At 48.4% G+C, this 15,664-nt stretch overlaps 1 protein-coding gene across 1 annotated transcript in view; it reads right to left on the reverse strand.

Annotated features, from left to right (window-relative positions):
- Positions 1-15,664, reverse strand: part of LOC130344335 (intermembrane lipid transfer protein VPS13D-like) — a gene marked incomplete at its 5' end in the record, with an annotated part of 160,395 nt that overhangs the window by 69,792 nt on the left and 74,939 nt on the right. The window contains 4 exons of the mRNA XM_056554422.1: positions 1-173; positions 255-385; positions 11,568-11,710; positions 13,080-13,206. The exon at positions 1-173 is cut by the window's left edge and continues 3 nt beyond it. Coding sequence (XP_056410397.1) covers positions 1-173; positions 255-385; positions 11,568-11,710; positions 13,080-13,206 — 574 coding nt within the window. The remainder of the gene's footprint in view (positions 174-254; positions 386-11,567; positions 11,711-13,079; positions 13,207-15,664) is intronic.

Raw genomic sequence — 15,664 nt, forward strand, 5'->3', positions numbered from 1 at the left:
ATATTGATATGGAAGGAGTTATTTTTATTAACCTCAAAGCCACCGGACCAGATGCAGTCGGACACGTCCATGAGCCGCACGCACAGTAACTGGTCATAATCATTCCTCGGCCAATGGAAGACGACGCTTGATCCGGGCAGAGTGGAGATGTAGCCAATAGGATTGCTGGTGCCCTGGGGGGAGGAGGAGACATCGGTCAGACACTGGGATTGCAGGGTCGCCATCAGTTTTGGTATTTTTCTAAGGACACTTACTTGACCTCTGGCAAACTCTCTCTGTGCAAAGGCGAGTTTATGAGCAGATTTATTGATCAATAGATATCGGGGAGCAAAGGTCACCATACAAGTATCTCTGTACCTTCCCCGACCCTTCTTCACATCAATACCTGGAAGAGACGCCAAAATGTAAGAAGCCACATAGATTGGAAGATGATGGGGGGGGGGGGTAAAGAAAAGAGGGAAAAGAAATAAAAGAGAAAAGGGAAAATAAGAAAAGGAGGGAAAAATATGAAGAAAAAGGAGGGAAAAGGGTAAATAAATAAAAGAAAAGGTAAACTAAGAAAAGGAGGGAAAAAGGTGAAGAAATAAAGGAGGGAAAAAGGTGAAGAACGAAAGGAGGGAAAAAGGTGAAGAACGAAAGGAGGGAAAAGGGTGAAGAAAGAAAGGAGGGAAAAAGGTGAAGAAAGAAAGGAGGGAAAAGGGTGAAGAAAGAAAGGAGGGAAAAAGGTGATGAAAGAAAGGAGGGAAAAAGGTGATGAAAGAAAGGAGGGAAAAAGGTGAAGAAAGAAAGGAGGGAAAAAGGTGAAGAAAGAAAGGAGGGAAAAAGGTGAAGAAAGAAAGGAGGGAAAAAGGTGATGAAAGAAAGGAGGGAAAAAGGTGAAGAAAGAAAGGAGGGAAAAAGGTGAAGAAAGAAAGGAGGGAAAAAGGTGAAGAAAGAAAGGAGGGAAAAAGGTGAAGAAAGAAAGGAGGGAAAAGGGTGAAGAAAGAAAGGAGGGAAAAAGGTGATGAAAGAAAGGAGGGAAAAAGGTGATGAAAGAAAGGAGGGAAAAAGGTGAAGAAAGAAAGGAGGGAAAAAGGTGAAGAAAGAAAGGAGGGAAAAAGGTGAAGAAAGAAAGGAGGGAAAAAGGTGAAGAAAGAAAGGAGGGAAAAAGGTGAAGAACGAAAGGAGGGAAAAAGGTGATGAAAGAAAGGAGGGAAAAGGGTGAAGAAAGAAAGGAGGGAAAAAGGTGAAGAAAGAAAGGAGGGAAAAAGGTGAAGAAAGAAAGGAGGGAAAAAGGTGATGAAAGAAAGGAGGGAAAAAGGTGAAGAAAGAAAGGAGGGAAAAAGGTGAAGAACGAAAGGAGGGAAAAAGGTGAAGAACGAAAGGAGGGAAAAAGGTGATGAAAGAAAGGAGGGAAAAGGGTGAAGAAAGAAAGGAGGGAAAAAGGTGAAGAAATAAAGGAGGGAAAAAGGTGAAGAAAGAAAGGAGGGAAAAAGGTGATGAAAGAAATGAGGGAAAAAGGTGAAGAAAGAAAGGAGGGAAAAAGGTGAAGAAAGAAAGGAGGGAAAAAGGTGAAGAAAGAAAGGAGGGAAAAAGGTGAAGAAAGAAAGGAGGGAAAAGGGTGAAGAAAGAATGAGAGAAAGGAGAAGAAAAAAAAAAGAAAAGTGGCAAAAAGTTAAAGGGGTACTCCAGCGGAGAACAATTTTTTTTAATATCAAATAGCTCCAGAAAGTTTAACAGATTTGTAAATGACTAATAAAAATTATTAATGCTTCCAGTACTAATCAGCTGCTGTATGTTCCACAGGAAGTTGTGTAGTTCTTTCTAGTCTGACCACATCCAGAGCAGGAGCAAATCCCCATAGCAAACCTCTCCTACTCTGGACAGTTCCTGACATGGACAGAGGTGTCAGCAGAGAGCACTGTGGTCAGACTGGAAATAACTACACAACTTCCTGTGGAGCATACAGCAGCTGATAAGTACTAGAAGGGTTAAGATTTTTACATAGAAGTAATATACAAATCTGTTTAACTTTCTGGAACTGGTTGAATTGAAGAGAAAAAAAAAAAGTTTTCCACGGGAGTACCCCTTTAAGAAAAAAAAAGAAAGACAAAAATAATAAATCATGACTGGGGAAAGAATGGAAACACTGGTGAAGAGAGGTGAGAGGAAGAAACTGGAAGAGCAAAACCAATAAGACACCAACATGGGTGCAGGGTCCGGACAACTCCCACCAATATTATAGATCAGACCCAGAGCCCGGACCACCCTCACCTATATTAAAGATCAGACCCAGAGCCCGGACCACCCTCACCTATATTATAGATCAGACCCAGGGCCCGGACCACCCTCACCTATATTATAGATCAGACCCAGGGCCCGGACAACTCCCACCAATATTATAGATCAGACCCAGAGCCCGGACCACCCTCACCTATATTATAGATCAGACCCAGAGCCCGGACCACCCTCACCTATATTATAGATCAGACCCAGGGCCCGGACCACCCTCACCTATATTATAGATCAGACCCAGAGCCCGGACCACCCTCACCTATATTATAGATCAGACCCAGAGCCCGGACCACCCTCCCCTATATTATAGATCAGACCCAGAGCCCGGACCACCCTCACCTATATTATAGATCAGACCCAGAGCCCGGACCACCCTCACCTATATTATAGATCAGACCCAGAGCCCGGACCACCCTCACCTATATTATAGATCAGAGCCCGGACCACCCTCACCTATATTATAGATCAGACCCAGGGCCCGGACCACCCTCACCTATATTATAGATCAGAGCCCGGACCACCCTCACCTATATTATAGATCAGACAAACCGGACCACCCTCACCTATATTATAGATCAGACCCAGGGCCCGGACCACCCTCACCTATATTATAGATCAGACCCAGGGCCCGGACCACCCTCACCTACATTATAGATCAGACCCAGGGCCCGGACCACCCTCACCTATTTTATAGATCAGAGCCCGGACCACCCTCACCTATATTATAGATCAGACCCAGAGCCCGGACCACCCTCACCTATATTATAGACCAGAGCCCGGACCACCCTCACCTATATTATAGATCAGACCCAGGGCCCGGACCACCCTCACCTATATTATAGATCAGACCCAGGGCTCGGACCACCCTCACCTATATTATAGATCAGACCCAGGGCCCGGACCACCCTCACCTATATTATAGATCAGCACCAGAGCCCGGACCACCCTCACCTATATTATAGATCAGAGCCCGGACCACCCTCACCTATATTATAGATCAGACCCAGAGCCCGGACCACCCTCACCTATATTATAGATCAGACCCAGAGCCCGGACCACCCTCACCTATATTATAGATCAGACCCAGGGCCCGGACCACCCTCACCTATATTATAGATCAGACCCAGAGCCCGGACCACCCTCACCTATATTATAGATCAGAGCCCGGACCACCCTCACCTATATTATAGACCAGAGCCCGGACCACCCTCACCAATATTATAGATCAGACCCAGAGCCCGGACCACCCTCACCTATATTATAGATCAGACCCAGAGCCCGGACCACCCTCACCTATATTATAGATCAGACCCAGAGCCCGGACCACCCTCACCTATATTATAGATCAGACCCAGAGCCCGGACCACCCTCACCTATATTATAGATCAGACCCAGGGCCCGGACCACCCTCACCTATATTATAGACCAGAGCCCGGACCACCCTCACCTATATTATAGATCAGAGCCCGGACCACCCTCACCTATATTATAGATCAGACCCAGAGCCCGGACCACCCTCACCTATATTATAGATCAGACCCAGAGCCCGGACCACCCTCCCCTATATTATAGATCAGACCCAGAGCCCGGACCACCCTCACCTATATTATAGATCAGACCCAGAGCCCGGACCACCCTCACCTAAATTATAGATCAGACCCAGGGCCCGGACCACCCTCACCAATATTATAGATCAGAGCCCGGACCACCCTCACCTATATTATAGATCAGAGCCCAGACCACCCTCACCTATATTATAGATCAGAGCCCGGACCACCCTCACCTATATTATAGATCAGACCCAGGGACCGGACCACCCTCACCTATATTATAGATCAGACCCAGGGCCCGGACCACCCTCACCTATATTATAGATCAGACCCAGGGACCGGACCACCCTCACCTATATTATAGATCAGACCCAGGGCTCGGACCACCCTCACCTATATTATAGATCAGACCCAGAGCCCGGACCACCCTCACCTATATTATAGATCAGAGCCCGGACCACCCTCACCTGTATTATAGATCAGACCCAGAGCCCGGACCACCCTCACCAATATTATAGATCAGACCCAGAGCCCGGACCACCCTCACCTATATTATAGATCAGACCCAGAGCCCGGACCACCCTCACCTATATTATAGATCAGACCCAGGGCCCGGACCACCCTCACCTATATTATAGATCAGCACCAGAGCCCGGACCACCCTCACCTATATTATAGATCAGACCCAGAGCCCGGACCACCCTCACCTATATTATAGATCAGACCCAGAGCCCGGACCACCCTCACCTATATTATAGATCAGACCCAGGGCCCGGACCACCCTCACCTATATTATAGATCAGACCCAGAGCCCGGACCACCCTCACCTATATTATAGATCAGACCCAGAGCTCGGACCACCCTCACCTATATTATAGATCAGACCCAGAGCCCGGACCACCCTCACCTGTATTATAGATCAGACCCAGAGCCCGGACCACCCTCACCTATATTATAGATCAGACCCAGAGCCCGGACCACCTTCACCTATATTATAGATCAGACCCAGAGCCCGGACCACCCTCACCTATATTATAGATCAGACCCAGAGCCCGGACCACCCTCACCTATATTATAGATCAGACCCAGGGCCCGGACCACCCTCACCTATATTATAGATCAGAGCCCGGACCACCCTCACCTATATTATAGATCAGACCCAGAGCCCGGACCACCCTCACCTATATTATAGATCAGACCCAGAGCCCGGACCACCCTCACCTATATTATAGACCAGAGCCCGGACCACCCTCACCTATATTATAGATCAGACCCAGAGCCCGGACCACCCTCACCTATATTATAGATCAGACCCAGAGCCCGGACCACCCTCACCTATATTATAGATCAGACCCAGAGCCCGGACCACCCTCACCTATATTATAGATCAGACCCAGGGCCCGGACCACCCTCACCTATATTATAGATCAGCACCAGAGCCCGGACCACCCTCACCTATATTATAGATCAGACCCAGAGCCCGGACCACCCTCACCTATATTATAGATCAGACCCAGGGCCCGGACCACCCTCACCTATATTATAGATCAGACCCAGAGCCCGGACCACCCTCACCTATATTATAGATCAGAGCCCGGACCACCCTCACCTATATTATAGATCAGACCCAGAGCCCGGACCACCCTCACCGATATTATAGACCAGAGCCCGGACCACCCTCACCTATATTATAGATCAGAGCCCGGACCACCCTCACCTATATTATAGATCAGAGCCCGGACCACCCTCACCTATATTATAGATCAGAGCCCGGACCACCCTCACCTATATTATAGACCAGAGCCCGGACCACCCTCACCTATATTATAGATCAGACCCAGAGCCCGGACCACCCTCACCTATATTATAGATCAGAGCCCGGACCACCCTCACCTATATTATAGATCAGACCCAGAGCCCGGACCACCCTCACCTATATTATAGATCAGACCCAGGGCCCGGACCACCCTCACCTATATTATAGACCAGAGCCCGGACCACCCTCACCTATATTATAGATCAGAGCCCGGACCACCCTCACCTATATTATAGATCAGACCCAGAGCCCGGACCACCCTCACCTATATTATAGACCAGAGCCCGGACCACCCTCACCTATATTATAGACCAGAGCCCGGACCACCCTCACCTATATTATAGATCAGACCCAGAGCCCGGACCACCCTCACCTATATTATAGATCATAGCCCGGACCACCCTCACCTATATTATAGATCAGACCCAGAGCCCGGACCACCCTCACCTATATTATAGATCAGAGCCCGGACCACCCTCACCTATATTATAGATCAGACCCAGAGCCTGGACCACCCTCACCTATATTATAGATCAGACCCAGAGCCCGGACCACCCTCACCTATATTATAGACCAGAGCCCGGACCACCCTCACCTATATTATAGATCAGAGCCCGGACCACCCTCACCTATATTATAGATCAGAGCCCGGACCACCCTCACCTATATTATAGATCAGAGCCCGGACCACCCTCACCTATATTATAGATCAGACCCAGGGCCCGGACCACCCCCACCTATATTATAGATCAGAGCCCGGACCACCCTCACCTATATTATAGATCAGACCCAGGGCCCGGACCACCCCCACCTATATTATAGATCAGAGCCCGGACCACCCCCACCTATATTATAGATCAGAGCCCGGACCACCCTCACCTATATTATAGATCATAGCCCGGACCACCCTCACCTATATTATAGATCAGACCCAGAGCCCGGACCACCCTCACCTATATTATAGACCAGAGCCCGGACCACCCTCACCTATATTATAGATCATAGCCCGGACCACCCTCACCTATATTATAGACCAGAGCCCGGACCACCCTCACCTATATTATAGATCAGAGCCCGGACCACCCTCACCTATATTATAGATCATAGCCCGGACCTCCCTCACCTATATTATAGATCAGAGCCCGGACCACCCTCACCTATATTATAGATCATAGCCCGGACCTCCCTCACCTATATTATAGATCATAGCCCGGACCACCCTCACCTATATTATAGATCAGACCCAGAGCCCGGACCACCCTCACCTATATTATAGACCAGAGCCCGGACCACCCTCACCTATATTATAGATCAGAGCCCGGACCACCCTCACCTATATTATAGATCAGACCCAGAGCCCGGACCACCCTCACCTATATTATAGACCAGAGCCCGGACCACCCTCACCTATATTATAGATCAGAGCCCGGACCACCTTCACCTATATTATAGATCAGAGCCCGGACCCCCCTCACCTATATTATAGACCAGAGCCCGGACCACCCTCACCTATATTATAGATCAGACCCAGGGCCCGGACCACCCTCACCTATATTATAGACCAGAGCCCGGACCACCCTCACCTATATTATAGATCAGACCCAGAGCCCGGACCACCCTCACCTATATTATAGATCAGACCCAGAGCTCGGACCACCCTCACCTATATTATAGATCAGACCCAGAGCCCGGACCACCCTCACCTATATTATAGATCAGACCCAGAGCCCGGACCACCCTCACCTATATTATAGACCAGAGCCCGGACCACCCTCACCTATATTATAGATCAGAGCCCGGACCACCCTCACCTATATTATAGATCAGAGCCCGGACCACCCTCACCTATATTATAGATCAGAGCCCGGACCACCCTCACCTATATTATAGATCAGAGCCCGGACCACCCTCACCTATATTATAGATCAGAGCCCGGACCACCCTCACCTATATTATAGATCAGACCCAGAGCCCGGACCACCCTCACCTATATTATAGATCAGACCCAGAGCCCGGACCACCCTCACCTATATTATAGACCCAGGGCCCGGACCACCCTCACCTATATTATAGATCAGAGCCCGGACCACCCTCACCTATATTATAGATCAGAGCCCGGACCACCCTCACCTATATTATAGACCAGAGCCCGGACCACCCTCACCTATATTATAAATCAGAGCCCGGACCACCCTCACCTATATTATAGATCAGACCCAGAGCCCGGACCACCCTCACTTATATTATAGATCAGACCCAGAGCCCGGACCACCCTCACCTATATTATAGATCAGAGCCCGGACCACCCTCACCTATATTATAGATCAGAGCCCGGACCACCCTCACCTATATTATAGATCAGACCCAGAGCCCGGACCACCCTCACCTATATTATAGATCAGACCCAGGGCCCGGACCACCCTCACCTATATTATAGATCAGACCCAGGGCCCGGACCACCCTCACCTATATTATAGATCAGACCCAGAGCCCGGACCACCCTCACCTATATTATAGATCAGAGCCCGGACCACCCTCACCTATATTATAGATCAGAGCCCGGACCACCCTCACCTATATTATAGATCAGACCCAGAGCCCGGACCACCCTCACCTATATTATAGATCAGACCCAGGGCCCGGACCACCCTCACCTATATTATAGATCAGACCCAGGGCCCGGACCACCCTCACCTATATTATAGATCAGACCCAGGGCCCGGACCACCCTCACCTATATTATAGATCAGACCCAGGGCCCGGACCACCCTCACCAATATTATAGACCAGACCCAGAGCCCGGACCACCCTCACCAATATTATAGATCAGAGCCCGGACCACCCTCACCTATATTATAGATCAGACCCAGGGCCCGGACCACCCTCACCTATATTATAGATCAGAGCCCGGACCACCCTCACCTATATTATAGATCAGAGCCCGGACCACCCTCACCTATATTATAGACCAGAGCCCGGACCACCCTCACCTATATTATAGATCAGAGCCCGGACCACCCTCACCTATATTATAGATCAGAGCCCGGACCACCCTCACCTATATGGTGGATACTGTCTGTCAGTCCTCAGTACATTAACTCTTCTATCTGTCTGGTATCACCACGAAAGGAAATAAATATATTGTTCCAATGAATATAGATTTATTATATATGAAACTCAATATATGAGAATGAAATATTGATAAAATACAATAAAAATGTTTTTTTTTTTTTTAAATATAATATTGTGCGTTACTTGGGGCCCCACGTAGGCACTAATAGGGAAATACAAAAACGGATGCCACAAAATACAAACAGTACAGAATGAGTATGATGCCATATGGCCACCAATTCACATAATAATAATTGGATAGATCCCAATGTATATATCTGTATCTCATATCGGACCTAAATGTCTTATGTCACCTGTAATACAAAAAGCAATACTGTTGGTTTCCGATAGCTGCGGTATCCAATAGTAACCATAAATTCTGTCCTGTAAATAAATAAATAAAAAGATTGCGATCTTAATAAATCGTCCTATGTGAAGTTGTTTATATATTGCACAGTCTTTCAGTTACAGTTCTGCCAATTGTATCCACTTTGTAATAATATTGCGTATACACTGTCAGTGTTATTATATCTGTCCCGTATGCTGCGCACTCTATGATCGTGCAGCGTAGTAGCTGTAATGGAGTTGTCGGCACTTTCATGCCACTCACCGCTCCTGGGGTCTGGATGTCACGCTCAAGCTGGGGCGGCGATGTGCGGCCGCGTCTCTCCCAGCGAGCTTCGAGGACGGCAGTTCTCGGCCGGTCAGCGTGTTTCCCAGTGGCGTCTGATGTCAGCAGTGATTGCAGGTCAGCGTGTTTCCCAGTGGCGTCTGATGTCAGCAGTGATTGCAGGTCAGCGTGTTTCCCAGTGGCGTCTAATGTCAGCAGTGATTGCAGGTCAGCGTGTTTCCCAGTGGCGTCTGATGTCAGCAGTGATTGCAGGTCAGCGTGTTTCCCAGTGGCGTCTGATGTCAGCAGTGATTGCAGGTCAGCGTGTTTCCCAGTGGCGTCTAATGTCAGCAGTGATTGCAGGTCAGCGTGTTTCCCAGTGGCGTTTGATGTCAGCAGTGATTGCAGGTCAGCGTGTTTCCCAGTGGCGTCTGATGTCAGCAGTGATTGCAGGTCAGCGTGTTTCCCAGTGGCGTCTGATGTCAGCAGTGATTGCAGGTCAGCGTGTTTCCCAGTGGCGTCTGATGTCAGCAGTGATTGCAGGTCAGCGTGTTTCCCAGTGGCGTCTAATGTCAGCAGTGATTGCAGGTCAGCGTGTTTCCCAGTGGCGTCTGATGTCAGCAGTGATTGCAGGTCAGCGTGTTTCCCAGTGGTGTCTAATGTCAGCAGTGATTGCAGGTCAGCGTGTTTCCCAGTGGCGTCTGATGTCAGCAGTGATTGCAGGTCAGCGTGTTTCCCAGTGGCGTCTGATGTCAGCAGTGATTGCAGGTCAGCGTGTTTCCCAGTGGCGTCTGATGTCAGCAGTGATTGCAGGTCAGCGTGTTTCCCAGTGGCGTCTAATGTCAGCAGTGATTGCAGGTCAGCGTGTTTCCCAGTGGCGTCTGATGTCAGCAGTGATTGCAGGTCAGCGTGTTTCCCAGTGGCGTCTGATGTCAGCAGTGATTGCAGGTCAGCGTGTTTCCCAGTGGCGTCTGATGTCAGCAGTGATTGCAGGTCAGCGTGTTTCCCAGTGGCGTCTGATGTCAGCAGTGATTGCAGGTCAGCGTGTTTCCCAGTGGCGTCTAATGTCAGCAGTGATTGCAGGTCAGCGTGTTTCCCAGTGGCGTCTAATGTCAGCAGTGATTGCAGGTCAGCGTGTTTCCCAGTGGCGTCTGATGTCAGCAGTGATTGCAGGTCAGCGTGTTTCCCAGTGGCGTCTAATGTCAGCAGTGATTGCAGGTCAGCTATCCTTTTGTTTGAATAGAGTTGGTCAGCAGACGGTCAATGACCTGAGTGGATATATGGCAATTCTTATCTTCTTGAGGCGATATATAAGTAAATCCTCATAGATATAGAAAGAAAACGCACCGGTATAGGGTGCCTAATGTGAATAGAATTCAGTGGGATCCGACATCCAAATATGACACCAGACGCGTATCACGATATGGCAAGTTAACACCCTTCTTCAGTGCTGTATATAGCAATAGTGGGGTCACTAGCCTTATATATAGTCACTTCAGCTGGAAACTTGATTGGACCATAAAGAGACTCTAACATCCAGGAGTGGATTTTCTTGTATATTCTCATCTCAAAGTCCGAAATGGATTGATTAGATTGTCAGTCTATATATATATAGTATATCCGGATTATATATAGTATAAAGCAAGACTACTATTGGATAACGCAGCTATCGGAAACCAACAGTATTGCTTTTTGTATTTTCATTTGCAGGTTGTTACAGGTGACATAAGACATTTAGGTCCGATATGAGATACAGATATATACATTGGGATCTATCCAATTATTATTATGTGAATTGGTGGCCATATGGCATCATACTCATTCTGTACTAGTTGTATTTTGTGGCATCCGTTTTTTTATTTTCCTATTAGTGCCTACGTGGGGCCCCAAGTAACGCACAATATTACCTTTTTTTATTATTATATTTTATCAATATTTCATTCTCATATATTGAGTTTCATATATAATAAATCTATATTCATTGGAACAATATATCTATTTCCTTTCGTGGTGATATCAGACAGATAGAAGAGTTAATGTACTGAGGACTGGCAGACTTTATCCTTTTTTGAATAATCTCCTTTTTCCTCTGTTGGGTGAGAGGTACCCAGTTAACCTCGTACATTTGTATGTTGTAGAACTACGCATCTCTATTTTTATTTTTTTTATATTACAGATCAGTCTCGGGGCCCTGGATGATCCTTACCTATGTTATAGATCAGGCCCGGGCGGTTTCCTTGCTGGATGACCTTTAGTGCTCGGACTCCACTTCCTCCATCCAAAGAAAATGCCTGACACCAGCCTGGGATCCCGTCCGGATGGATGCCTTTACCGACTCTCATTGTGCAGCTATGGATGGAAATAAAAGGACTTACCAAACCCTGACCTGCAGGAGATGCAGCCGCTCCTGTACCAAACCCCGACCTGCAGGAGATGCAGCCGCTCCTGTACTAAACCCCGACCTGCAGGAGATGCAGCCACTCCTGTACTAAACCCTGACCTGCAGGGGATGCAGCCGCTCCTGTACCAAACCCCAACCTGCAGGAGATGCAGCCGCTCCTGTACTAAACCCCGACCTGCAGGAGATGCAGCCTCTCCTGTACTAAACCCCGACCTGCAGGAGATGCAGCCGCTCCTGTACCAAACCCCGACCTGCAGGAGATGCAGCCGCTCCTGTACTAAACCCCGACCTGCAGGAGATGCAGCCGCTCCTGTACTAAACCCCGACCTGCAGGAGATGCAGCCGCTCCTGTACTAAACCCCGACCTGCAGGAGATGCAGCCTCTCCTGTACTAAACCCTGACCTGAAGGAGATGCAGCCGCTCCTGTACTAAACCCCGACCTGCAGGAGATGCAGCCGCTCCTGTACTAAACCCCGACCTGCAGAAGATGCAGCCGCTCCTGCACTAAACCCTGACCTGCAGGATATCCAGCCGCTCCTGCACTAAACCCAGACCTGCAGGATATCCAGCCGCTCCTGTACCAAACCCAGACCTGCAGGAGATGCAGCCGCTCCTGTACCAAACCCAGACCTGCAGGAGATCCAGCCGCTCCTGTACTAAACCATGACCTGCAGGAGATGCAGCCACTCCTGTACTAAACCCCCGACCTGCAGGAGATGCAGCCGCTCCTGTACTAAACCCGACCTGGAGGAGATCCAGCCGCTCCTGTACTAAACCCGACCTGGAGGAGATCCAGCCGCTCCTGTACTAAACCCCGACCTGCAAGAGATGCAGCCGCTCCTGTACTAAACCCTGACCTGCAGGAGATGCAGCCGCTCCTGTACTAAACCCCAACCTGCAGGAGATGCAGCCGCTCCTGTACTAAACCCTGACCTGCAGGAGATGCAGCCGCTCCTGTACTAAACCCCAACCTGCAGGAGATCCAGCCGCTCCTGTACCAAACCCAGACCTGCAGGAGATCCAGCCGCTCCTGTACCAAACCCTGACCTGCAGGAGATCCAGCCACTCCTGTACTAAACCCTGACCTGCAGGAGATCCAGCCGCTCCTGTACTAAGCCCCAACCTGCAGGAGATGCAGCCGCTCCTGTACTGTTCTCATATACAGAGGCTACACCACATCATCCCTGTGGTTAGAGCACCCCTTAATGACAAGGAGAGAAATCTTTTACCCCATAAATGTCAGACAAGAAATTGAAGGAATAATATAAATGAAACTTATCCAAAAGGTATAGAGGTTTTTTGGGCTGCTCACTTACAGGGTTGGAAGCTCCTTATCTGCGTAACAGAATAAGAGAGGACTCAGACTACGGGCAAGTTCATGTTCTTCAAACTGGCCAGCGGCATCGGTCTTGGTGTTGTCCTGTCTGAAAATCAATGGTAAACCTGCAAAGAGAACCGGGAATCAATAAGAAGCTGAAACTCCTAAATATGAGGGCAAAATCCTCAGAATCCACAATATGTCTGTCACGTCATCAATAGTGTAATATATACCTCATAGACACCATACAATATGTCTGTCACGTCATCAATAGTGTAATATATACCTCATAGACACCATACAATATGTCTGTCACGTCATCAATAGTGTAATATATACCTCATAGACACCATACAATATGTCTGTCACGTCATCAATAGTGTAATATATACCTCATAGACACCATACAATATGTCTGTCACGTCATCAATAGTGTAATATATACCTCATAGACACCATACAATATGTCTGTCACGTCATCAATAGTGTAATATATACCTCATAGACACCATACAATATGTCTGTCACGTCATCAATAGTGTAATATATACCTCATAGACACCATACAATATGTCTGTCACGTCATCAATAGTGTAATATATACCTCATAGACACCATACAATATGTCTGTCACGTCATCAATAGTGTAATATATACCTCATAGACACCATACAATATGTCTGTCACGTCATCAATAGTGTAATATATACCTCATAGACACCATACAATATGTCTGTCACGTCATCAATAGTGTAATATATACCTCATAGACACCATACAATATACATCTGTCTCCTCATAGATGTCATAAATACAGTATATTATGATAACGATACAGTCGGATACACCTGTCACAGATCCAGTCGGATACACCTGTCACAGATCCAGTCAGATACACCTGTCACAGATCCAGTCGGAGACACCTGTCACAGATCCAGTCGGAGACACCTGTCACAGATCCAGTCGGAGACACCTGTCACAGATCCAGTCGGAGACACCTGTCACAGATCCAGTCGGAGACACCTGTCACAGATCCAGTCGGAGACACCTGTCACAGATCCAGTCGGAGACACCTGTCACAGATCCAGTCGGAGACACCTGTCACAGATCCAGTCGGAGACACCTGTCACAGATCCAGTCAGAGACACCTGTCACAGATCCAGTCGGAGACACCTGTCACAGATCCAGTCGGAGACACCTGTCACAGATCCAGTCGGAGACACCTGTCACAGACACAGTAGGAGACACCTGTCACAGACACAGTAGGAGACACCTGTCACAGACACAGTAGGAGACACCTGTCACAGACACAGTCGGATACACCTGTCACAGACACAGTCGGATACACCTGTCACAGACACAGTCGGAGACACCTGTCACAGACACAGTCGGAGACACCTGTCACAGATCCAGTCGGAGACACCTGTCACAGATCCAGTCGGAGACACCTGTCACAGATACAGTCCGATACACCTGTCACAGATACAGTCCGATACACCTGTCACAGATACAGTCCGATACACCTGTCACAGATACAGTCCGATACACCTGTCACAGATACAGTCCGATACACCTGTCACAGATACAGTCCGATACACCTGTCACAGATACAGTCCGATACACCTGTCACAGATACAGTCCGATACACCTGTCACAGATACAGTCCGATACACCTGTCACAGATACAGTCCGATACACCTGTCACAGATACAGTCCGATACACCTGTCACAGATACAGTCCGATACACCTGTCACAGATACAGTCCGATACACCTGTCACAGATACAGTCCGATACACCTGTCAAAGATACATTCGGATACACCTGTCACAGATACAGTCCGATACACCTGTCACCGATACAGTCGGATACACATGTCACAGATACAGTCGGATACACCTGTCACAGATCCAGTCGGAGACACCTGTCACAGATCCAGTCGGAGACACCTGTCACAGATACAGTCCGATACACCTGTCACAGATACAGTCCGATACACCTGTCACAGATACAGTCCGATACACCTGTCACAGATACAGTCCGATACACCTGTCACAGATACAGTCCGATACACCTGTCACAGATACAGTCCGATACACCTGTCACAGATACAGTCCGATACACCTGTCACAGATACAGTCCGATACACCTGTCACAGATACAGTCCGATACACCTGTCACAGATACAGTCCGATACACCTGTCACAGATACAGTCCGATACACCTGTCACAGATACAGTCCGATACACCTGTCACAGATACAGTCCGATACACCTGTCACAGATACAGTCCGATACACCTGTCACAGATACAGTCCGATACACCTGTCAAAGATACATTCGGATACACCTGTCACAGATACAGTCCGATACACCTGTCACCGATACAGTCGGATACACATGTCACAGATACAGTCGGATACACCTGTCACAGACACAGTAGGATACACCTGTCACAGATTGTCGGATACACCTGTCACAGATACAGTCGGATACACCTGTCACAGACACAGTAGGATACACCTATCACAGACACAGTAGGATACACCTGTCACAGATACAGTCGGATACACCTGTCACAGATA

Source organism: Hyla sarda, unplaced genomic scaffold, assembly GCF_029499605.1.
Source record: "Hyla sarda isolate aHylSar1 unplaced genomic scaffold, aHylSar1.hap1 scaffold_713, whole genome shotgun sequence".
Taxonomy (NCBI): domain Eukaryota; kingdom Metazoa; phylum Chordata; class Amphibia; order Anura; family Hylidae; genus Hyla; species Hyla sarda.